We start from the raw sequence: 26,062 nt of genomic DNA on the forward strand, positions 1-26,062 counted from the left end.
TGTATTTGCCAAAAGCCTTGATTAGTGACTTTTGTTTTTCCAAAACTAATTAAACCTCGTGTAAGAACGTCTAGAGTAGATTATGTCATTTGGAGCGCGTTCCCTGGCCTCAATCTTTCAAAATTTCTTTCAAAGATAAACTTGAGACAGGAGCTGTGTTTTTTGGTTCAGCAGGACTGCCCATCAGCAGGGGACAGCTGACTTTGGTTACCTGTTGATTGGGTGGGTCCCACCGTGCGTAGGGCAGAGGGCTCAGAGGGCAGGACCCACAGCGCACGCGCAGATGGGAGGGCGCGCGCCTGCCCTTGCCCCTCCGCCCTCCAGGTGGCGCTGGCGACCCGCCGCCGCCTCTCCGAGGCTAACCCCGGGTGGCGCCGGGCGCCTGGAGGGCCCTGGGTCCGCCTCCGCCGCGCCGAGGGCGTGGGCTCCGGGCTCCCGGAAGCGGCGGCCGCGGCGTGGAGCCCAGCGGGCCGTCGGTCGCCGGAGCGGCAATGTGCGGCAGCCGGGGGCTGTGAGCTAAGCGCGGCGGCGCGGCCGGGGGCCCCTGAATGGCGGCTCGCTGAGGCGGTGGCGCGGCGCAGCGCGGCGCGGGCTCCTCCCGGCGTGGGGTGGCGGGGCCGGGGTGATGCTGCTTAAGCTCCTGCAGAGACAGACCTATACCTGCCTATCCCACAGGTATGGGCTCTACGTCTGCTTCGTGGGCATCGTCGTCACAATCGTCTCGGCTTTCCAGTTCGGAGAGGTGAGTAGCGGAGTCCGAGCCCCGGAGCCGCGTGCGCAGCTCTCCCCGACCGAGCCCCGCGGTGCCGGCACCCCGAATCTCCCTCCTGCCTCCTCATCCTCTCTGCAGCCTGGGGACCAGCACGGCCCACCAGTCCCAGGCACGATGAGCGCGCATCCTCTCCCCGGCTCGCCTGCAGCAGCTGGACTGGACGTCCGGGCCTCCCATGCTTCAGCGTGCGCATGGGTCCCCTTCCTTCTGCAGGGTGTCCCCAAGAGTCCTCTGGTCATTTGATTTTGGCTCTAAGGCCTTGCGCTGGTGAAACTCTTTCCTAGGGTTTGTATTTTTATGTAGTGAGATCCTTCATTCGGTGGCCCGCCTTCGGATCCAGTCCTGCGGTGCCACCTTAGTAATCTTTCACCGTTGACAAAACACCTTATCTTCTGCTTCTTCTGGATTTCAGACTTTGTCTTAGAGGCATGCGCGGTTTGCATGTGAATTTTGCGCGGTTTTGCATGTGAATTTTGCAGAGTGAAAGGGGAATTTGTTTTTAATTAACTTTTTTCCTTTTTCATTATTGCTCTGCTGTTTTGTACAGCTGCATGTCAGCGGGTGGAGGCCTTACTAGTGAGAATGCACGCGCTGATGGGAAGCACCAAGCGCTTATCTCAGACGAACGGAGAGTAGGGCCCTTGTCAGGTGACTAAGACTGCCTGCTGGATCTTGGACTCCAGCCCCGGACCTCTTGAGAGCCAGCACAGACCCTTGCGTCATAGGCTATGCTAATACTTTTTAGATCAAGTTGCTGGTCCTTCTTGGACTGAGAACTGCACTTAATTGATGTGCAGTAAAGCAGTTTGGTTAGACTGTAAACTCTTCAAAGGGCAAAGGCAACCAGTTTGAGAGGTGTGAAACACCAGGTTAAGTGAATTTTATGCTCCTTTAGAGACATACATTGAACGTTTTGGGGACTACAACTACTCTTCAGTTTAAATTTCAGTTATTTGATTTTTGGTACTCTGATACAGTATTCTCTATCTTAAGTGTGCAAAGGACTATGAAATGAAAGCACACAAGTGTGCCATTCAACAAAACACTGCTCCTGGAGACAAGAAGAAAAAAACGTGTCCTTTCAAAGAGCTTGAAATGGTCTCCTTGTTTTATTTATTTGCTTATATTTTAGTAAGAGGCTTAAAGGGTTTTATAATTAACAGAATGCTCTTATAAAACGGCAAAATACACATGTGTACGCTCTGCACCTACACCAGACTGTAAGGTCAGTGGAGGAGCTTGTGTCAGTTTAAATGCTGTAACCCTAGCCCAAGCCCAGTGCCAGGCACTGCCAGTGTGTGCATACTAAGCATCTGTTTAGTGACTGGCTAAACAATATGGCCTGTTTCTATGTGTGTTTTTAGTGGTTCTAGGGACTAGAAAAAAAGTAATTTTACAGGTGAGAATGAAAATATCTACTTCCAAGTGTGGAGTGTTTTAATTTCCTACTACCTCCTGGTCAGTCTGTGTTTCATGTGTTGTAACTTGATATGTTTATGCTTAGCTAGTGTCTTACTGCTTTGGGAGGACTTTTGTTTTTGAGAAAGAGCCTCACTAAGTTGCCCAGTCTAGCCTGAAGTTCACAGTCTTCCTTTGGCAGCCCTTCCAAATGCTAAGGCTACTGGTTTATGTTTTTAACCTGGTTCGTTTTGTTTACTGACCAGGGTGTAAATACATTTGTTACAGCCTTGAAGAGTTTGAGACGGAGTCTTACCACATAGCCCAGGCTGGGCTGGAACTACCTATGTAGACTAGGCTGGCCTTGCACTCAGATCCACCTGCCTCTGCCTCTAGAGTGCTGGGATTCAAGGTGTATGTATGCTGCAAGGCCTGGCTCGTGAGCACAGATCTTAAAGTTTAGATTAAATGAGAGAAATAAGAGTGCAAAGTGTCACCAGGTAGCAGGAGAGGTGGTGGCAGCTGGTCTGTGGTGGCAGAGGGTTAGGGAGGGCTAACCTGGATGTGACTAATGGCTCCAGTTAATACTAACCATGATAATAACAAGCATAGTCCTTACTGGGTATTCTCTTAACTGCGTCACATGTCACACACTAATTTAGTCTTCAGAGTGTCATCTGATATGGGCAGTATTATTCTACTGGCCTCACAGGTTATGCAGCTGAGGTGTTTGCATAAATTAACACAGCTAATTCACATCAGACTTGTGCTTCAAACTTAAGACAACTGACTTTGATGCCAACGTCATCATAACACCTCTTATTTAGAACATGCGGATCAGTGTTTTGCCTGTATGTATATGCGTGTGTAAGGATGTCAGATCCCCTGGAACTGGAGTTACAGACAGTTGTGAGCAGCTATGTGGGTGCTGGGAATTGAACCCAGGTCCTCTGGAAGAGCAGCCAGTGCTCCTAACCACTGAGCCATCTCTCTAGCCCCCCAATAACCCCTCCTTTTTAAAAAAGGCTTTCCATGTATTTATGTTCTGTGCATGCATGGGGGTGTACATGTACCACTTTGTGCTTGTGGTCTCTCTCTGCACCTTGTGGTTCCCAGGAATCAAACTCGGGTTAGGCAGCAGGTCCTCATCCTCAAAACCATCCCATTTACCAATACCACCTTTCTTTCCCCTGCTGAGGATCGAACCTGTGACCTGGTGCATCCCAGGAAAGAGCTTCACCATTGCGCTTCACTCTGAGCCCCTGGACTTTGCTTCTCACAGATGGGAGGACATCTGACCCCTCTCAGCTTCCTCTTTAGAATAAAGGCAAGACTGTCTTCTTATCAGGGTTGCTAGTGGAAATTAAGTGTAGGAAGCACTTCATCAGATTGATAGCACATAGCAAACCGTTGTTAAGCGGTAATAGATGATGTTATCATCAATTGTTTAGTCTCAGTCTTCACTTTGAAATATTTCCTTAAACTAGGACTTTGATTATATAGGTAGCACCCTGCATGCAGTTAACTAGTTGTGATACATGTAATGGTTAAACAGATCATCGTTAAATTGTGAGATCATTATATTCCTCCTCTTAGTATAAGAGGTAAAGTGGATATTTTAAGATTTTTATTTGTGTGTGTGTGTCTTTTTGTCTTTGCCTGAAGAGCTCCTGGAGCTGGAGTTACTGAGCTGGATTTTCAGTATGGGAGCTGGGATCCAAACTCCAGTCTGCCAGAAGAGCAATAAATGCTCTTAAACCAATTGAGCCATCTCTCCAGTCCCTCCCCCAACCCCTATGTCTGTGTCTGTGTGTGTGTGTGTGTGTGTGTGTGTGTGTGTGTGTGAGTTTGAGAAAAGGTCATTTGTACCCCAAGCTACCCTCCAACTCCATTTGTGCTTGAGGATGACCTTGAAATTCTTTTTGACCTTCCTGCTTCACCTTTCCTAGTGCTAGGATTATAGTTGTTATATTATTATAATTTTGTTATTGAACTATTAAAGTTTAAGACCACTATGCCCAGTACTGGAGATCTAATCCCAGGCTCTATGCATGTTAGGTAAGCACTGTACTAATTAATCTATCTTCCCTGCCCTAGGTTGTTGCTTTTTTATTTTAAAGATTTGTTTATTATATGTATGTATACTGTAGCTGTCTTCAGACACCCCAGAAGAGGGCATCAGATCTTATTATGGATGGTTGTGAGCCACCATGTGGTTGCTGGGATTTGAATTCAGGACCGTCGGGAGAGCAGTCAGTGCTCTTACCTGCTAAGCCATCTCTCTAGCCCCAGGTTGTTGCTTTTTAATAAGCCGTTAGAAGAACACTTGTGCAGATTTTGAGGAAAAATGAGATCAAGGCCAGGATCTACTGAGTAATTTCTTTTCCCTTATAAGTCAAGCCAAGTACTTGCTAGAAACCCCTGGGAATTCTGCTAAATTAGGAATACAGTTGAATCCCAAGGTGACAATCTAAGGTGAGTGCTCAAAATGGAGATATAGGTTTGAATGAAATAAGGATGTGACAGTTCCAAGATACAGTTGAAAAAGAAGGCTTTTTAAAAAACATCAATTATTTTATTTGTTTACATTTCAAATGTCATCCCCCTTCCATATCTCCCCAAAGAGAAGGTTTTTATTATGGGTGTAAGGGAGAGAACAGCCAGACGCACTTGGAAGAGTCCAGAGCAGGGAGAGAAGAAGTAGACTGATCGTGGCCAGCAGACTGAACCTGGCCATGGAGTGAGGGAGTTTCGAGATAGAAAAGATAGAGAAGAGAAGAGAGGAGAGTGAGATGGGAGGAGAGAGGGTGAAGGGAGAGGAGAGGACGTACCAACAGAGAGCAGGAGAGCGCACACTGCTGAAATGGCAGGGTTATGTAAGAAGGAGAAGATGGGAACAGGAAGCCCGTGAGCTGGAGTTTAGGAGAAGGGGTGGAATGGGAGGAGTTAGAATCCTCCTCCCTGACAGGTACTTGTGCTGTTGTGAGCCTGGAGGCTAATAGGCACCACAGTGAACCCTTTGTCCCAAGCTTCCTTTGACCTGACTGCTCATGGTAGTGCCTTGGGGTGAGGGCAGCAGGGAAGAATTTGTTTATTTCAAGTCCCATGAGTCTGGGAGTCTGGGTTTCTTACATGGAACACTAAATGCTATGCCGAAGAATCCTTTATGGGCTCATTCATAAATGTTTGATTCTGCTTTGTATGGTATGTCTGTAATATTAGCACTCAGGAGACAGGCAGGAGGGTTGAGCATTAGAGGTTAGCCTGGGCTACACAATGAGACACTGACTCAAGGGAAAAAAGGGAGAAACTTCTGGCTTTAACATTAGTAATTGTTCTGCCTTATTATTGTGGCTGTCACGTGTCTTTAAAACATGCTTTAGCCGGGCTTGGTGACGCACACCTTTAATCCCAGCACTTGGGAGGCAGAGGCAGGTGGATTTCTGAGTTTGAGGCCAGCCTAGTCTACAGAGTGAGTTCCAGGACAGCCAGGGCTACACAGAGAAACCCTGTCTAGAAAAACCAAAACCAAAAACAACAACAACAAAAAAACAACAACAAAAAAAACATGCTTTAGAGAGGAAACTATTTCAGGCCCATCTCTTCTATATACAAGTCCACACACCCTTTCCTGGAACTTCTACAACATTATCTTAACATCAAATCCCTGCACTCTCTATAGTGGAGTACATGGATATTTCTACTTCGTGAGAAAAATACTAACTATAAATAGCCTTCTTTTAGTGACCTCAGGTTTTCCCACCAAACAAGTTCAAAGCAGGTCAGGTAGACTGCCAAGTGAGGAACAAAAACAAATCCCGTGTTTGGAGCTCTTTTGACTTTAGGTTTGTGAAAAAAGGGGCATAGATGACTGGGACTTGAGAATTTGTATATATGTGCCTTCTCTTGTATGGAACATAAGACTTTCTTATGTAAATTGCACGTGGAACCAAATCGACTCACTTAAGAAAGTCAGTAGGCGAGGTTAAAGCCTGTCCTGGTCTATGAGAATTCCCCCTTCCCTCCCTCCCCTTCCGCTTGCTTGTTTATGATCTTGATGCCTGATTAATGAAGTACTCTTTTTTTTTTTTCAACGATAAAGAAGGATTGAAACCGGGATCCTAGTATTACCTTACTAACTAGTTTCTTAGCTGGCCAAATTTCTGGAAAGAAATGTGTTACCATGTTTGTATTTGATTAGTTTCCTGATTTAATTATTTTTGTGTGTTCTTGGTCAGGGGCAAAAAAAAAAAAAGTGAAGCAGAGATTCCATTGGAGGGGGACATTCCATTCCCTGGCCTGAATAGTGCCCAAAATGAGTTACTTCCCAGCTGATCCTGTGGGTTAGTGGCTACCTCTCTGTTAGGTTTTATTAAAAAGGAATTGTTTTGCTATGCATGGTGGTATATGCCCTTAATACCAGCTCTTGGGAGACAGAGGCAAGTGGATCTTTGGAGTTTTAAGGCCAGCCTGGTCTACTTGTATAATTAATTGCTGGCCAGCCAGGGCTATGTAGTGAGACTCAGTCTTACTAGAAATCAACAAAAACAACAACAAAATGGTTTCAAAATTACCAACCAACATATTCAAGGCCCCTCCCTCTCATTTTAATATTTTAAAAAATGTACATTATTGAACACTTCATTGTGGTTGGGAATTGGAACTCATGTAAAGGCTGAAGGAGATCCTGTGGCTTACACATGTACGGACACGCACGTGCACACACACACATACATAAACACATGTGTGCGTACCAGTAAAACAAAAATAAAAAGATATATGAACTATAATATTAATGGAATATATGCTATGGTGAAATAATAACAACCACATAGAACTTTTAAAAAATATAAATCTGTTTTGGGGGATGCTACTATCAGATATCAGACTTTAGTTAATTAGCAAAGCAAAGACTTTGTCTCAGTCACTTCTTAACTCTTGATAAATGAAACTTGCTTATTAACCTAAACGTGCCAGGTAAATTCCATAGCACCGTGGGTGGAAGGATGAGTTAAGGGCGATTTTTTACTAGCATCCTTTTAACCTCAGTGTAAATGAAGGTAAGCTTTCTACTCCAATAGAATGTATGGTTACTTTGTATTTTTTAAACATAATTCATGTTACTGTAACTTGTCCGTTTTGATGTTCTGAAATTCATTTTTATCCTCCAGAAATTTTCCCAGAACGCTAAGACCTACATGCTGTAGGATACACACAGTATGGCAGATGGTACCGTCAGGACTTAGCTCAGGCTAGGGGAGGTGAGGCCACTGCAGACACGAGAACTGCCTAATAGTGGAAGGGAAAGGGGATTTCAGTACATTAGGATTGGTAGGTATACAATGACAGCTTAATTTAAGGGAAGAAAATCACTGGTTGAAGCGTTTTAGAGGGACCTTAGCGACCTTTGCAGGAGGCACTAGCTTGTAGGGTGGCATCATAAAGCAGTAGGCAGGTAGACAGAGAAAAGGAGAGAGTGCTTTGGAAAGTAAAACCATTTGGAGTAGCTGAGCTGAGGCTCGGTAATGTAGAAAAATCTGTTCCCTTTTGCATGTTGAATCACTAGTCACTGGAAATGGCTGCCGCCATCATCTGTAACACAGGGTTGCAAGTGACAGATCCCACTCAGCTCAGACCCGGTTTAAGAACAAAGGAGCTTATTAGCTGGTGTACCTGGACTGGGCAAGCCCTGGCAGGGTTGGATCAAGGTGCCTGAATGATGTTGGGAATTTCTCCTGGTCCTATTTATTCTTATCTACCCCAAATGGGTGTGGCCTCCAGTTTCTCTTCTGCCCAAAAGTAACTGCAGAGACTTTCTCAGGAGGTTAGACCACACTTGGAGCTGCCTGCTTGCCTTGCCTTGGGGGTGAGTGCCCCTGTCTTACCACCTGAATCCTTTGCAGGCCTGGAAGTCACAGCTGAACCACCATCGCATCTTTGAGGTCTGCCCCTGAGAATAGTTACCAGATTGTTATCAAAGAACTGGCCAGAGCAACAGAGGTCCAAGATATAGGTTCCGTTCAAACTCGTTTCCTTTCCTCGGTCTTCACTTTATGCCTGTGATAACTGGTTGCCGTTTATCTTGTAGATGTGATCATGGCTGTTTCCTTGGAAAGTATCTGTGAAATTTATATTCTTATCTAGGCATATTATCCTGGGACTTTGCTAAATACAGCTCCAGGGTACTTCATAAGGCTTCCAACAGTGATTCAACGTATAACATATGTAGCAATTTCCTAGTTGCGTTTGGTCAGATTTTGAGGTCTAATCTTTTTATTAATGAATTTTAGCATGTCGTGAAAGCAAAACTTAACCTGACCCTACTCCCCTCCCCTTTTTTGGCCTCTGAAAGACAATTTGTGTCTAGAAGTTCTCTCTTCAGCAGGTCCCCCATTGCCCTTTACCCCTTCTCACAGCTCCTTAGTCTTAAATTCAAGAATGACAAGACTATTTCTTTGCATACTTCCCACTTCCCTCTTGTGGCAGACATACTTGTTTATCATGATAGTGTTCTTTCCATTCCAAGCCCAGACATAAGCGCAGCAGCCTGGTGTTCCACCAGTGTCCCAAAGCTCTCCCAGATGTGGAGGGAGAACTTTCCCGAGGCCTAAGCAGTTCTTTCCGGCTCTGTTACCAGTTGCATCGTAGAATGGTGCCTGAAAATGCACAGACATTTGTGTTACGTAGCAGTGAAATTCCTTTATGAAGAACATAGAGGACGGGGCCATTAACCGTGCTTGTCCCTATGAATAGTAGGCTGCCATGTGGGCCCAAGATGAGTGGTGCTTTTGCTCTTTGGTAACAAAAACTTCTCTGTTGGTCTGGGCCTCCTGGTATACACCTTTAATTCCAGCTATGGGGAGCTAGAATAGGCAGATCTTTTTGAGTTCGAGGCAAGCCTGGTTACATACTTTTGCAAGCACTTCAGATTACAAACTGTATGTTACCTCAGCATTAGAGTGGCCAGTCTCAGAGAGGAACAGATTCTAGAGCCTAAGTTGATACTTTGTGCTTCTCCTCACTAGACCTACAGAGCAAACCCAAAATTAAGGAGAGGAGATGAGTTTGTAGGCCCTTCACTTTCCTAGCTCAGTGTGCCTCTGTTTCCTCTGTGAGCATGCAGAAGCAGCAAGAGACAGGGCAGTAAGTCCTTCCTATGTAATCATCCGAGGTATCCACTGAGGTGGCCACCTCAGGTTTTACAAGTGTCAAAGTCTGTTCTCTACTGAATACCTTCAAAGTGTATTGAGACCACTCCTTACCACCATGCTTGGAGCTTAGTCATCCAGGGGAGACCAAATGTCACTTTCATTTAGATGGGTTGCTTATTCCTTCCATAGCCTCTGAAGCTTTTCATCTTCGCCTCTGCCTCTATGGGGCTGGGGGTGGGTCCTGGGTCCTGTCTTATGTGTGACCCACTTCCAGTACATGGCATACCCGTCTTTGGCTCCAGCTAGGGAGAGTGAGCTGATTGCAGGCCATGGCTGCCACCTTCCCCTGAGAACAGTTAGCTGACAGCCCTTTGTATTTCTGAGGTGTGAGGCAGCATCGTGAACTACAGTGAGCTGTGTTGGTGACCCTGCTGAGTCTTCCCTGGACTTGGGGAAGTTTCTGTCTTAGTTCTTGAATGGGGTGGAATGGCAGTTACAGAATCTTCTGCAAAGCTTCTTAGCCTCGGGACATTTATGCCATGGTGGGGATGAACTCCCACTCTATAGGAACCTCTGTGTTTTGGTCCATTACTTACTTGGCCCTGGAATGTGGCTTCTTGTATTTGGTACTTAAAGAAGAAACGTTTTGTTTTTTTTTTTTCCCGAGACAGGATTTCTCTGTGTACTGGAACTCACTCTGTAGACTAGGCTGGTCTCGAACTCAGAAATCCGCCTGCCTCTGCCTCCCAAGTGCTGGGATTAAAGGCGTGTGCCACCGCTGCCTTTTTCTGTGCACAGCAGCTTCTCAGTTGCAGCCACCATTCAGTTGGTCTAGCTTGCTCAGGAGATAAAACTTAACTTCCTATTCTGTGATCAGCAACCTGGGCTCAGAGGTGACGGCTCTCACCTTAAAATTCTGCTGTTCCCACAGAATGCCTGGCTCATTCATTTGGTTAGGAAATACTTAACCAGGCCCCTGGGGACAAAGTAGTCAAGAGAAGACATGGTTCCTGCTGACAGGAGCTTGTCGGGTGAGGCATTAAAGGCTACTTTATCACAGTTGTGAGCAATGCTGTAAATGTGTAGAGGGTGTGGTGGGAGAGAGAGGCAGTGAGGACTGACCTGTATGGTGGCCTGCCAGGATGGCTGCCTTGATGATGTGTAAGCTCAACAGGAGGCCAGGATGCTCAGACAGAACAGAGGAGGGCAGAGCTGACTTGGGCATTCACTTTCAGTTTGTAGTGACATTTCCCCAGGGGATGTTTCACAGCATCTGGAGACATTTTAGATTGTCCTAGCTGGGCATGGAATGAAATATTGTTGCTGGCTTTAATATGTGGGGACAATCCCCCACAGCAAAGAATGATCGAGGCCCAAGGCCCTTGGTCCCATGGTGCCCCAGTATAGGGGAATGCCAGGGCAGTGAGGTGAGGTGGGAGTGGGTGGGGGAGGGAGCACCCTCATAGAAGCAGGGGGAGGAGGAATGGGATAGGGAGTTTCCAGAGGGGAAATCTGGAAAGGGAATGACATTTGAAATATAAATAAATAAAATATCTAATTTTTAAAAAAAGGGAAAAGAGAATTATCCAGGTCCAACGGCAGTGGTGCTAATATTGAGAAACTACCATTTCCCAACCAAAGAAACAGAGTAAAGGCCGTGACATGGGGAGAACAGTCAAAAAGGGTAGATGAAGGAGTCACCGAGTAAAGGTACCTGCTTGTCACCAAGTCTGGTGACCTGAGTGTGAGTCCCAGGACCCATGGGAGAAGGAGAGAACAGATCCCCACAAGTTGTCTTCCGTCCTCTACATGCATGATGAAGAACTCACACCTCTGCCATACACAGAATAGACAAGTGAGAGGATAGATGATGGGTGTGTGGGGGGGGCAGCGAAGGCCCTTGTGGCTACAGTTAGAGAGAAAGCTGGTATAAGGGTGACTGGTATAGTTGTAGTGACCCTTCCCCCAGCATCTTGGATTCTGGTAGTACCATTAAAGGTTGTTTTGTATTGGCATCTAATACCAGGAGGATTGCTAAATGATGATAACCCAGGCCTTGTAACCAAAAAACAAACAACAAAAACAAAAAAACCCAAAAAACACACACACAAAAAATCCTGTCAGGGCCACTTACCAGGTACAAGATTTGAGAAATCCCAAGAGATTATAAGAATAGCAGTGGGCATGGTAATCTGCTGGAGTCTTGGACTAGACTGGTGAAGGGGCGTGGAAAAGTGGGTAGGACAGGAATGCTCAGGAGGTCCAGCCCTCTGCATGCTTGCCAGCCCCTCCACTAACACCTTCATCCACAAGAGTAAGCAAAATAGGCAGTTGGCGCTCCCAGTCCCTAACAGTAGGTATTCCGTGAGCATCTGTTGACGGAATACTATGGCATCAAAACTTATTTTGTTCACTGACTGTGCTGGCTGTTGCCACGGACTGGGGTTTCTTACGGGGTCCGTTGTTCCACAGGACGATGGGTTCTGGCCAGGTGTGGGATTCGGCTTTGACAAACAGACTCAACACAAGTAGTGTGGGATCTCAGTTTATTTCTTTAAAAATGGCATGAGGCTTTCACAATCATTACAAAAGAGGAATGAAAAATCTAGCAGCTCAGTAGTTGAGGTACATCTGAGGCCACCTAAAACACACTGGATCTAAAACATCAGCCATCTCTGGACTGGCGCAGCACCCCCAGGCTCCAAGCACGCCTGGCTGGAGTCCCGGGGGCGGGGGTGGGGGGGTGGGGGGGTGCACCAGCCAGGAGGGTAGAGGCTGGAATCTCTAATCCTCAATGCTGAATGCTCGAATCTCGAATGCTCACTCTCTTGAATCTCAACTGGTGCTGCAACCCCCCACTCCCACCTCACCTCACTGCTCTGGGCGGGGTGGGGGGGGGGTGCTACGGACTTCCACCTAAGTTCTGGTTCTAGTCCGAGTGCTGAATGCAGATTCTGGAATGCTGAATGCTGCAGACTGTCTCTCACACACACTCAGTTCAAGGTTCCGCCCATCCTAGGTAAAACGCCCACTATGCTAATCTTTTGGGAAAGTAGAGACAGGTCTCTTGCTAATTCCTAGGAGTGGTTCAGCTACAGTACGTTACTGAGAATTCGGATTTTACTTGACCTTGTCCTGGGATAGGTCTCTCATTCTGTAAGCTTTAATGCCCTACTCATAATGCTGGAGGCAATTAGTTTGGATGGCTTAACATTCCAAGCCAGGGTTTGACTGGGACGTTGGAACATTGGTGAAGGTCAGAGAGCAATGTCCGATTTTGTCCAGTTGTAAATAAATCATATTTTGGTGGGCACCTAGCACACGAGTTCCCAAGGACATATCTGGGCTACCTCTGAGTTTGAGCTGCCAGGCAACAATGCAGAGGCAGGAGACTGACTTTCCTTGAAGTTTTCAAGGAAAATACTGCCTCAAATACTGCTGTCACGCAGAGTGTGTGTGGCAGGCTGTTTTTATGTCAACTTGACAAAAGCTAGAGTTCTCAGAAAGGAGAGAGCCTCCACTGAAAAAAAATGTCTCCATGAGTTGGTGGGGCATTTTCTTAATTAGTGATCAGTTAGTGTGGGAGGGTCCAGGTCATTGTGGGTGGAGCTATCCCTGGGTTCTATAAGAAAGCAGGATGAGCAAGCCAGTAAGCAGCATCCCTCAGTGGCCTCCGTGTCAGCTCCTACCTTCAGGTTCTTGCTCTGTGTGAGTTCCTGCCTGACTTCCTTTGATGATGAGCAGAGATGTGGAAGTGGAGTAAACCCTTTTCTCCCCAAGTTGCTTTTTGGTCATGGTGTTTTGTCACAGCAATAGAAGCCCTCACTGAGACACTGATTGTGACTAAGCCTAGTGACGACAGGTGGGCTAAATGAGGTGTCAGATGTCTACAAGGCACCTTGCAAAATGCTCGGTAGAAAGCATCCAGTAACTACTAATTAAGTGCCATATGTCCCCTCTGGGGAGCCCTTCTAGCTGTGATGCTCATGCTGCCAGAAGTGGGAGACCCACTCTCTCAGCTGACAACTGTCAAGTGTTCCCCTAGAGACAACAGAAAAGCTCACAAGGACTGCCTGGCTGTGCTGTATTATGTTAAAGGGGCGAGTACTTTATTAATATGGCATACACTTTTATAAACTACGATGTAGATGTCTTCTCTAGTTCCTTTTAGAGAGCAGCAAGCCAGTGTTCGTAGTGAATAATGTATACTATTCACAGAATACCATTTTGAATTTCTCCAGTCTCTGGACAGTTTGTTCCAGTCTTATGATGCAGATGGCAGTATCTTTAGGAGGTGATTAGTCAGCCTGTGGTTGATTCATCCACACAGCACATTAAGTGAGAAGAAAGTGTCTCAGAGGCATCCTCCAGACCAAGTGTTATTCAGACAGAGGGCACCGCATTCTGTGATCAGGCGGAAAGCTGTATGGCCCGCTTTTAAATTGATTTCTAAGTTTGTTTCTTCTTTTAGGATTCTAGTTAATCCTTTCTCCTTGATGTGCTTGTTTACCCTTTATGAATAGTTGTACTTACTTTATGTGTATGTGTGTTTTGCCTTCAAGTATGTAAGCCATCATGTGTGTATCTAGTGCCCTTGGAGGTCAGAAGAAGACATCAGATTACCTGGAACTGCAGTTATAGATGGTTTGAGCCCACATGTGAGTGCTGGGAATTGAACCCAGGTCTGCTGGTAGCACAGCCAAGTGCTCTTAGCCATAGATCCATCTTTCCTGCTCCTTACATGGCTGCTTTTCTTTCCTTTATGTTCCCAGTCCTTAACTTCATGTCCATTTCTCATTTATTTCTATTTGATAACGATTCTTCACCAAAACTTCAGAAGTTGTCCACATGACAGATTTACTGAGGTGTTTACTGTGGTCAGGTTCTCTGGTAGGTCTCCTTCTGTATTTGAGGAACTCACAGTCCAATGGGAGATGGCCAGGAGAATGGACTTAAAGGCTTTTCCGGGCAACAGTAGTAAAGAGAGGTTGAACAAGTTCAAAAGATGTTGACATAGGGGACCACAGTCAGAATGAAGAAAACGGGACATAGAAGGTCATGAGAAGAAATCCAGAAATGGCGCAAGAGTCAGAGGAGCGGTGGGAGGAGGGCTGCTGAAGGCTACAGGGTGACCCACCACAGGCTGCCCCACAGCCTCACAGAGCTGGGAGTGGAATGCTGAGTAAGACGGCACCTTTGTCTCTGTAGAGCAGTGTGGAAGGTTTGATAACCACACGATACAAGCCAGGCACAGTGACTTTCATCCCTGAGAGTGAGTTAAACCAGATGAGAAGATGTTGTAAGTGGAAATGTGGCACGGGGCTGGCTGCTAATCACTGTGGGAATCTCACATTGGCCACAGTGGGGGAATAAGTCGTTTATGGGGGAGGTCCTTGGTGTGTCATCTGTCTCCCTCAAGGCTACCATTATTTCAGTGAGGAGTAACACCACCATTGACCCAATGGTCTGAACCTCAAGTGTACTTGTTGAGTCCCTAATTTACCTCTTAGCACCATCATAGAACACAGAACACCCTGGCAACACCAAAATGCCAGGCAGGATGGGACCCTGGCAGCAGCCTCTTCAAAACCTTTAAAAACTATAGTTGAAGCCGGGTGGTGGTGCATGCCTTTAATCCCAGCACTCAGGAGCAGGTGGATCTCTGTGATTCCGAGGCCAGCCTTGTCTACTGGGCTACTTCCAGAACAGCCAAGGCTACCTAAAGAAACCCTGTCTTGCCCCCCCTCCGACCCCCAACCCCCAAAAAGGCACTGATCTGAGTATGGCATAATATCATTAGGACTCATTTTATTACTGTTTTTCTGTTTTCTTTTTCTCTCTTCCTTCCTTCCTTCCTTTCTTTCTTTCTTTCTTTCTTTCTTTTTTTTTTTTTTTTTTTTTTTTTTTTTTTTTTTTTTGGTTTTTGAGACAGGGCTTCTCTGTATAGCCCCAGCTGTCCTGGAACTCACTTTGTAGACCAGGCTGGCCCCAAACTCAGTAATCTGCCTGCCTCTGCCTCCCAAGTGCTGGGATTAAAGGCATGTGCCACCACTGCCCAGCTTCTGTTTTCTTTTTTTTTAAGACCAGTAGCATTTGCTACCATAAGTCTCTGGGCTATTTAGTTTCTGGTTCTAGGTCACCCAAGCAGTATTGGGTATGGGTTCGATCTCACGGACTGGGCTTAAGTCAAATCAGTTATTGATTGGTTATTCCACAAGCTTTGTACCACCATTGCTGTAGCATCTCTTGCAGGCAAGAGACCATTATAGATCAAAGGCTAGCTTGGTATTTGTTTCTCATTTGGTAACATGCAATGTACTCTCCTATACCAAGGACACCAGTGGTTCTCAACCTTCCTAATGCTGCAACCCTTTAATACAGTACCTTATGTTGTGGTTATCCTAACTATAACACTCCTTTGTTGCTACTTCATAACTGTAATTTTGCTACTGTTATGAATTGTAATAAAAATATCTGATATGCATGATATCTGATCTGTGAACCCTAAAGAGGTCACAGTCTAGAGGCTGAGAACTGTTGCACTAGAACCTAGCGGTAAAAGATTGGCACAAGCTTAATTTCTCAATGTTTGGTGAGTTGCGTGGGTGTTGCCTTCAGCAATGAGGCCTTGCTGTCAGTTTGTGGAGAGCAACCTATAGTCTTGGCAACAGCCTGGGTTGTTTAGGGATTCCTTTGGGACTCCCCTGAGCAACAACTCAATTAGATGTAACCCAGTCTTTGTACTAGAAGCTACATTTGGTGACAAGAGATGGCCAACTGGGACTTTGTCTCCCTCATTATTTGGCAATTTTATTTAGATTGCCTTCATATATGTATATATTTTAGGAGGCTTCTACTATATCAGGATTTTATACTACCCCTAAAATGACCCTTAATTTTAGCGGTCTCTCCCTGTATTTCCTCCTGCTCCCATTTGATCCTCCTATTCCAGCCCCCCATCCATCCACAATGACCTATTCTGCATCCCTTTCCTAACGAGATCTGTCTCCTCTACTCCCTTAATTTGTACCTAACCTCTGTGGTTCTATGGACTGTAGGTTGGCTATTCTGGACTTTAACAGGTAATACCCACATACAAGGTAATATATACCAGATTTGTCTTTCTGGGTCTGAGTTACCTCACTCAAAGTGATTTGTTTTTTTTCTGGTTCTGTTTGCCTGTAAGCTTCATGATGTCATTGTTTCTTTAAACTGCTGAGTAATGCTCCATTGTGTAAATGAACCACATTTTCTTTATCCATTCTTCTGTTGAGGGACATCTAGGCTGTTTCCAGCTTCTGGCAATGAACATAGTTGAGCAAGTGTCTGGTAGGATGAAACATTCTTTGGTTATGTGCCCAAGAGTGGGAGGGCTGGGACTTGAGGTAGATCCATTCCCAGCTTTCTGAGGAACTGCCACACTGATTCCCATAGTGGTTGTACAAGTTTGCACTCCCACCAGCAATGGCTGAGTTCTTGTTCCTCTTATTCTGCATTCTCCACAGCATGGGCTGTCACTTGTATTACTGATCTTGGCCATTCTGACAGGTGTACGATAAAATCTGAGAGCAATTTTGATTTGCATTTCTGATGGCTAAGGATGTTGAACGGTTTCTTTGTTTCTCAGCCATTTGATTGTCCTCTTTTGAGATGTCTCTGTTTAGATCTGCACTCAATTTTTAATTGGGTTGTTTATTTTTTTTTTGATGTCTAGTTTCTTGAGGTTTTTACATATTTTGGATTACCCCTCAGTTGTGTAGTTGGCTTAAAAAAAAGTTTCCTATTCTGTAGGCTGCTGCTTTGTCCAAATAATGGAGTCCTTTGCCACGCAGAATCTCAGTTTCATAAGGTTGTTACAGGATATTTGAACCTGTTTATAGTTAGGGTGTGGCTCAGACCTGAGTTGTTGCTCAGGGGGGTCCCATAGGAATCTTTAAACAACCCAGGCTGTTGCCAAGACTATAGGTTGCTCTCCACAAACTAACGCAAGGCCTCATTGCTGAAGACAACACCCACACAACTCACCAAACATTGAGAAATTAACCCCAAACAATGAAGGTAAAGATAGCTTGTAGGAGGAAGTAGCCATGTTTGAAAGTGATGTCTAATTGAGTTGCAGAAAAAAGTGACGAATAAGAGAAAGATTTGACAGAATAGGATATGCCCAGCTCTTAGGAGACAAGAGTTGACAAGAGAGGCAAGGGAAGCTACTTAAGGGAGAGACAGACAGTACAGGAGAAGAGAGTACAGTCCAGGAATACAGTAGAGTTCATGGAGACAGTGCAGTAGAGTTGAGAGGGAGAGTGGAGCAGCACAGAGAGGGAGAGGGAGGCAGTTTTACCAGTAGAGTTTTACAGAGACAGATAAAGAGAGAACAAGCTAGACACAGGTAAAGACAGAACGAGCAAGAGAATGAGAAGGAGCCAGATTAGAACAGATTGCTAGAGTTAGTTCGAGGTCAAACAGAGCAGTTCAGAGGCCAAGATAAAAAACAGACTGAATCAGTCAGCTGGGAAAGGAGTTTACGCCAGGACAGTAGAGTTGAACCAGCCAGCTAGAGTTCAGAAAGAAGAAAGGGTGAGCTTATCCAGCAGCAAGTCTCAGAGACTGAAAATATTCTAGGCGTAGATTAGATTGTGCAAAGGCTAGAAGCTTCCAGGACTAGGCCTAGGTTAGCAGACGGAGGCAGTAAGCCTCCCAGACAGTCATTATAACGGGAGAAGAAATGTTTCTTTTACATGATGTCCCATGTACTAATTGTTGATCTTCGTGCCTGTGCTAGCAGGGTTCCATTTAGAAAGTCTTTTCCTGGGCCAATGTGTTCACAGCTATTTTTTTATTTTATTTTATTTTTTTCGAGACAGGGTTTCTCTGTGTAGCCCTGGCTGTCCCGGAACTCACTCTGTAGACCAGGCTGGCATAGAACTCAGAAATCCGCCTGCCTCTGCCTCCCAAGTGCTGGGATTAAAGGCGTGTCCCACCTCCGCCCGGCTTCTACTTTTCTTTTATCAGGTTTAGTGTATCCAGTTTTATTGTTAAGGTCTTTTATCCATATGGAGTTGAGTTTTGTGCATGATGATAAGTATAAACCTTTTTGTATTTTTTTACATGTAGACATCAAGCTTAATCAGTACCATTTGATTGAAGATGTTGTCTTTTATCCAGTGTGTATTTCTTGGTATTTTTTTTTTTCTAAATCAGAAATCAGGTTCAGTAGATGTGTGGATTTATTTCTGGATCTTCAGTTTAGTTCCTTTGATCATCATGTCTGTTTTTGTGTTGTAAGACCCTGACCCTCAGTCAGTGGTGCTTACTTCGAGATGCCCCAGAGTGAGACACCAAGATGCAGATCAATGCAAAAGCAAGAGGTTTACCTTCCAGAGTGTTGGGGTCAACCCTCAGTCAGTCCCTCAAGGCGAGAGACGAGAAGGCTATTAAAAGCAGTTTTTATACTTTTTAGGGGCACAGGTCACATCAGCAAGGTTACAGTTCAAACTTATTGGCTAAGCATATTGACCTTTGAGTCTATTGGCTAGCAAGCGTGACATGCATTTGAACTTTACCTGGGACTTTCCAGAGGATCAGGTGACTATAGTCAGTACATTCTGAGAATGTTTTACTCAAGAATGTTCCTGTGGGTGGAGAATGGAACTTGGCTTAATCTTGACCTGAGGCAGGTGGTTGTATGGCTGGCAAAGCCCCTAGGGTCCTTCAGTGTCAGTACTATGCTGGTTTTATTACTGTACCTTTGTAGTATAACACTTTCTAAGGTCTGGGGGACAACCAGTGTCTTCAAACCCCAGACTGTTAGGATTGTTAACCTGGGCAGGTGCTGGATCACCAAGTGCTTCGCCAAAAGATATTTTTAAAGTCATTTGGTCTCTTTTATTTCCTCAATGCCAAACTAAATTTTGTTGTCTGAAACTAAGAAATGTACCATAATGTAGACATGCTGGGTTTCTGGTTATCACTGTAGGAAAAGCCCTAGCTATGTTATGCAGAGTTCATGTGCTCCTCCAGCTTCACAGGGTAGTCTGCCACATTCTCCACACTTAAAAAAAAAAAAAATCCTCAGAGATGTGCTTTTGCAGAGAGTGCTGTGTGCCCTGTGTTTGAGCCTGCTCTTTTGCCTCTTTAAGTTCTAGTTCTTGCCTTCACACACCCTGTGGAAATGGAGCCAAAGGAGAAAGTTCTGGAGAGTAACTTGGGAGTAGTGAGCAGTTCCAAGATTCCACCCTCATGTATCCACTAGCCTTGTTTGAAAGTGTTCCTTGGCCAGGCAGTGGTGGCACACATCTTTAATCCCAGCACTTGGGAGGCAGAGGCAGGCAGATTTCTGAGTTCGAGGCCAGCCTGATCTACAGAGTGAGTTCTAGGACAGCCAGGGCTACACAGAGAAACCCTGTCTCGAAAAAACAAAAAACAAAACAAAACAAAACAAAACAAAAAAGTGTTCCTTGATGTTTGTGCTAGGCATTGTGCAAGGATCTGAACTAAAAGTGTCAGATCGGTTCTTAGCTTATAAGCATGGTGACAGTTATTCTGTCTTTGAATTGAAATGTAGAAGTTGTGCATACATTTATGGGGTGCCATGGGATATTTTGATAAATGTCTACATTGTAGAAAAGCTTTGGCAAATATGACTGATAAGTATCAGGTTCAGGTTCAAATATCTTCTGATTATAAATCTTTGGATGTTCGCATTGTGTGGGGATAAATACAGGATTCTGTACGTATCATTCATATAATCTGCTCCTGAGCTATATCCCAGCCCTAGCTCTCTTCTTTCCTTTTCCATTAAAAAAACCCCACCTATTTATTATCTTTATTTTGTATACACTTAAAACACTCTTCCATATAAAAAGTCTTACTAGAGTGTTTGCCTGCCTGCATGTGTATGCACGATGCCAGTGAAGCCAGAATAGAGCACTGAATTCCCTGAAACTGGAGTTACAGATACTTTGAGTTGCCATGCAGGGACTGAGAACTGAACCCCAGGTTCTTTCCAGGAATAACAAGTGCTGTTAACCACTGAGCCATCTTTCTAGACCTTCTTCCTCCTCCTCTTCTATATTTTTAATTATATGTGTTTGTATATGTGTGTTTAGGTGTGTTATAGCTAAGTGTAGTTGCTGGCTGAGGCCAGAGGCATGCAATCCCCTAGAACTGGAGTTACACAGGAGGGCATAACATGACCAGTGATGTGGCTGCTGGGAGCCACAATGCATTCCTCTGCAAGAGTAGTGAGCTCACTTAGCTGCTGGAGCATCTCTTCAGCATCCCAGCTTCCTCTTAGCAGTGTTCCTCTGATGCAGAAGAGCATGAGCTTCCCTATCACTTGATCTGGGTTTGATTTTTTTTTTAAATTCAACAAAACTGTACTTTTCCATTAATTTTTAAATTAACTTTATTTTATGTGTGTGCATGTATATGTGTGCGCATGTATGATGTACACATTCAAGTGTATGATGGCATGCGTGTAGAGATCAGAAGATGATTTGCAGAAGCAGGGCTCTACTTCATCTGAGAATTTTAGCAATGATAAGGGCTGAATAAGAAAATGTACTTTTTATGTAATTGTAGGCATTTATAGCCATCTCAGGGAAATGGTCCTGGGTCACTGGATGTCTGATGTGTTAGGTTTAGCACTGCTGAATGACTGCATTCATAAGTGTAGATTTAACAAGCCAACTGCAGGTAAGGCTGAGGGAGCAGCCTCGCAAAGCTAGGGTCAGGTGACCCTAGCTCCGGGCCCTATGGCCACGGAGGGAGGAGGAAGGGATCACCTAAGAGAGGTGGAGGAGGAAGGGCCCGCCTGGGAGTCAGAGGTAGGGAGACAGCTCAGTCAGTAGAGGGCCCTCTGCAAGCATGAGAACCCGGATTCTTTTCATTAGCACTCACAGTAAAAATGAGTACAGACACACGGTTCTTCAGTCTCAGTCCTGGAGAGAGAGGCAGGGACAGGCTGATCCCAGAGCTGGGGGGCCATTCAGCCTAGCAGAATTGGTGCGCTCCATGCTTAAGGAGAGACCCTGTCTCAAAAAATGAGTCAGAGAGAAAATGAGAAAGATATCTTTGACATCCACACACATTCATGCACACATGTGCACACACAGGGAGGGAGGGGGTAGAGGACAGAGAGAGCTCGAGAGAGAAACAGAGACAGAGATAGAGGGAGAGAGAGACAGAGAGAGATAGGGACACAGAGAGACAGAGATTGAGAAACATTTTTACCTAACAAGCTTCCGTCTAATGGTTCTTATTTTTAAAACTAATACCCATGTATGGTATGTCAGGAATCATTTTCATAAATAGTGTTATAGTTCATCTACTCTCAGGTTTTACCAACAGACGACCCTGATCGGTGGGGTTTGTCTGTTTGCTAACAAACCATATTCTGAGGAAGATGGTTTAGAGCAGTGGCTCTCAAGCTTCCTCATACTGAGACCCTTTAATACAGTTCCTCATGTTGGGGTGACCCCCAACCATAGAGTTATTTCATTTCTACTCCATAACTGTAATTTTGCTACAGTTATGAATCATAATATTTTATATGCAGGATATCTGATACATGAACCCAGAGGGGTTGAGACCCAGAGGCTGTTTAGAGGATGGCGTCTGGAGGAAAAGCTTCAAGTGATGACCTAGCATTTCATATGTAAAAGGTGACATTAATCTCCATGTACATGTTAAATTTGCATTAGTGCCATATAATGCTTTAAGTATCTTGCCATTACAATAATGAAGGTTCCAGAAGCCATGCTCTGTTTAAGAAGAAGAGGTCTATGCCCGGCTAATAGGAGAAAAAAGTAAATAAAGACATTCAGCTGAGGCTGGGGAGGTGGCTCAACATTTAAGAGTGCTGATTATTCTTCTCCCGGGGTCCTAGGTTCGAATCCCAGCAGCTCACATTTGTCTGTAGCACCAGGTTCGAAAGAGCTGATGCCCTTTTCTGACCTCCCTAGGCGCTGTACATGTGGTGTACAGACAAGATATACATGCAGGCAAAAATAAGGGAAAAAAATGTTCAAATGAAAACAGCAAAGGCAACAGCTAGGCATGGGTTGGGGCTAGACAGTGGATGTCTGATTTCACAGTCACAGTCAAGAAAAAAGTTGTTGGAGCAAAGGAGGGATCATTTGGATTGAACGGAGAAATAAGGAACTGTTTTCCTAGTATGTCAAAGCATTCTGGACTTGGCGAGGTTGGTTTTTCTGGTAGGAGCGGGCACATAGAAGGAACATAAAGCATATCAGCTGAGTGTGACCCTTGGTGAGGTCTTACCTCCTCCCTTCCATCTCCTGCATCTTCTGGACAACCCACTCGCTAGCCAAGAACAATTTTTCTTGCTTAATTTTGTGGTTTGTTTTTCAAAAGAACTGCTATGTTTATACTCAATAAGTCGATATTCATGCAGTTTATACTATTGAAAGTTGGCATGCCTGTATTTCACAGTGTAGATGACATTTTATAGCTATGAGTTTGGTTCTGCGTAGTATCAGAGAGAGAGAGCACTTTCCTTCTCCAGGAATTTCAAGTCCAGCTGGAGTCCATGCATGTCTAATTCATGCACGTGGTGATAGCAGGATCCTGGATCTTGCCACAAATCCTACAGCCTCCTATCCATAAACAGTCATCCTACCTTGACAGAGAAGGAGCACAAAGCTAGAAGGCTTGTCGCAGGGAAGCCCCCAGAGTAATAGGGGGCTTCTAGAAAGAGGGACTGGTCAGCTCTCAAGAATTAAGGTAGAGAACTAACAAATGCCACTGGACTTGACAGCATAGAGCCTTGGTAGGCCACTGCAATGGGTGGGGGCAGAGGTGGTTGAAGGTTTCAAAGAGCACAGATGACTTTGAAAGCTCTAGAGGACTTCGGAGAGAGTGATCAGCTAGACGGGTGTAAAGGGAAGGCTTTCCAACGACCTTGGGCATGCTTATGTACCAGTAGGCAAAATCTACCGAGAGGAACAAGGAAAGAAGGAAAGACCATGAGATGCGTGAGGCCATGTTGACGAGGCCTAGAACAAATTACACAGAAGTAGGGCATTTGGTAGAAAGCAGGGCACTTTCTCAGGACTCAGGAATGGAGGAGAAAATGAGGCCTGTGTATGGATGTTTGTGAGCATCCATCGGGAGCTTCCGTAGCAGGGCCATCAGTGGAAGCCTCATAGTAAGGTCATCCTTCTCCAGGTTATGGCCACGCCATCAGTGGAAGCCTTGTAGTAAGGTCATGGCCATGTTGGTCTCTTCTGCTGCTTTTGGTGTTCCTATGAGCTCTGAGAAGAACCCTTCCCAGACTTTAGGGGTTACGAAGGCTGTCGTTCAGAGATTTTGCTAACCCATGTGCGGCAGGGCAGGCCATAGGCAGGGCCCAGTATCTACCTATTCTCTGCATGAAAAAGCCAACCACACGGGGCTGGAGAGATGGTCCAGTGGTTGAGAGCACTGGCTGTACTTCCAGAGGATCTGGATTCAGTTACCAGCACCCACGTGGCAGCTCACACCCGTGTGTAACTCCGGTTCCTAGAGTTCCGAAACCCTCACACAGACATGTAGGCAAAATACCAATGCACATTCTTTAAAAAAGGAAGAAAAATCCAACCACACAGTCGGCCTCAAGCAACCTACCCCAAACATTCTTCCAACTAGCTGATGTTCTTCCTTCCATTCAAACATCACTTCTTCTAAATGCTTTGTATCCCCAGACCTCATTCCAAGGCCAGTGAGATTCTAAGTCTTCTCAGGTATCCAAGCCATGGTTGTAGCTTATTTGCTGGCCCGAGCAGGGTGTCGGGTATTCGGCAGGTATGGAGTGGGTGGGTGCTTTGGGCCACTCCGTCTGCTCCTTTCACAGTTGTTTATGACTTGAAGTGGACTATTGTATTGACCTGCTAGTTTTTGGTGCACAGAAAGTGTTGGTATTTCTCTTTCTCTTGTAGGTGGTTCTGGAATGGAGCCGCGATCAATACCATGTTTTGTTTGATTCCTACAGAGACAACATTGCTGGGAAATCCTTTCAGAATCGGTAAGATGAGTCATTTTGTAGAGCATCTGTATTTGAATTTAAATAATACATCATATATTAAATATGGTGGTTAGTTAAAGAGATCCTTCCATGTTGTTTATGGCAATACAAAGCATACCTCTCACCTCTAAGGAAATAAGTAGCTTACTTTGGAGGGAACTATAAGTAGCCAGGAGCATGGATTCTAATTGTGCCAAGTGATATGCTCCTATGTGGAAAGGGTTCATGGAGTTTTTATAGTTATGTAACAAAAGGAAGTCATAAATGTATTCTTCAAAAACATTAGATAAGTGGGTGTCTTAGTTAGGGTTTTACTGCTGTGAAGAGACACCATGACCAAGGCAACTCTTATAAAAGCAAACATTTAGTTGGATCTGGCTTACATTTTCAGAGGTTTAGTCCATTATCATCATGGCAGGAAGCATGGTAATGTGCAAGCAGACATGGTGCTAGAGAAGGGGCTGAGAGTTCTACATCTTGATCCTCAGGCAGTAGAAAGAGACTGCCACACTGGGTGTAGCTTGAGCATATGTAAGACCTCAAAGCCTGCCTCCACAGTGACTTGCTTCCTCCAACAAGACCACTCCTCCTAATAGTGCTGCTCCCTATGGGCCAAAGATTCAGATGCCTGTGTCTGTGGGGGCCATATCTGTTCAGACCACCATAGTGGGTTACAGCAAATTGGGGGATCTCTGCTATGGGTTTCAGATGATGGAATCTATTCCTGGCTTTTAGACTGATGGAAACTAGTGATCTGTAAGTACATTTTAAATATGTCTTACATGGCAGTGATGAGGATCTTAGGTCTGACACAGAGGTAAGCACTAGATAGATGACTGTTAATATTACAAATAGCCCAAGAGGATGTGTCTTCAAATCGGCAACATACCAACTCTCTACAATCAGATGGTTCTGGGCACTCATTTTTCCATGAAGACTCTATCTAATAGAGGTGTGATTTTGTTCTTAAAATTTCAGTTCATATATTTCAGAGTATATGCACCCACACGAAGCAACCTTTTTAGCCCATCCTATTTTGTAGGTAAAAAAATGTTCAGGAAACAACCTTGCCTTGCAGTGTTGAATAGACTAAGTTGCAAGGACTCATCTTATGCTTCAAGTTCTGTGAAGTACAGGCTATGAGAACTAGGTACCCAGTACACAGCCAGGTGGGAGCACTAGCCTGTTCACCATCACTGTTCGTCAGGCATGCCTGGAGTAACTGCCAGGCTGGACCTTGTACTTTTGATCATTCCGTCTAGCTGTGTCTGTGAGGGACCAGTAGCCTCAGTGGCTTGGTCTTTCCCTGTTTAGGCCAAGATTACCAGTAGAACTGCTTATTCATACTCTTGGAGATTTTACCCCTTCATAAGCCAGGCCTCAGAATAGAAGCAGTTTTTATCCCAATATCCTATTCCCCTTCCTACGGATACAATGAATCACAGAGGTCCTTTTCATATTTAAAAAAGTTTTTAATTAAAAAAATGTAAAAATCGGGCTTGCAAGATGGCTCAGTGGGTAAGAGCACTGACTGCTCTTCCAAGGGTCCTGAGTTCGGATCCCAGCAACCACATGGTGGCTCACAACCACCCGTAATGAGATCTGACGCCCTCTTCTGGGGTATCTGAAGACAGCTACAGTGAATTACACCTGAGCGAGCCGGCCAGGGCGAGCGGGCAGGAGCGAGAGGGGCTGGAGTGAACGGGGCTGGCTGAG

At 45.1% G+C, this 26,062-nt stretch overlaps 1 protein-coding gene across 2 annotated transcripts in view; it reads left to right on the forward strand.

Annotated features, from left to right (window-relative positions):
• The first annotated feature begins 359 nt into the window (after positions 1–359).
• Positions 360–26,062, forward strand: part of Gnptab (N-acetylglucosamine-1-phosphate transferase subunits alpha and beta) — a 77,487-nt gene continuing 51,784 nt past the window's right edge. The window contains exons 1-2 of one of the 2 annotated variants that reach the window (XM_031349115.1): positions 360–742; positions 24,261–24,346. In XM_031349115.1, coding sequence (XP_031204975.1) covers positions 626–742; positions 24,261–24,346 — 203 coding nt within the window. In that variant the 5' untranslated portion in view covers positions 360–625. Of the gene's footprint in view, positions 743–21,892; positions 21,987–24,260; positions 24,347–26,062 lie in introns of those variants that run through there. The other variant, XM_031349116.1, reaches the window with a different exon arrangement.

This window comes from Mastomys coucha, unplaced genomic scaffold (genome assembly GCF_008632895.1).
Source record: "Mastomys coucha isolate ucsf_1 unplaced genomic scaffold, UCSF_Mcou_1 pScaffold4, whole genome shotgun sequence".
Taxonomy (NCBI): Eukaryota; Metazoa; Chordata; class Mammalia; order Rodentia; family Muridae; genus Mastomys; species Mastomys coucha.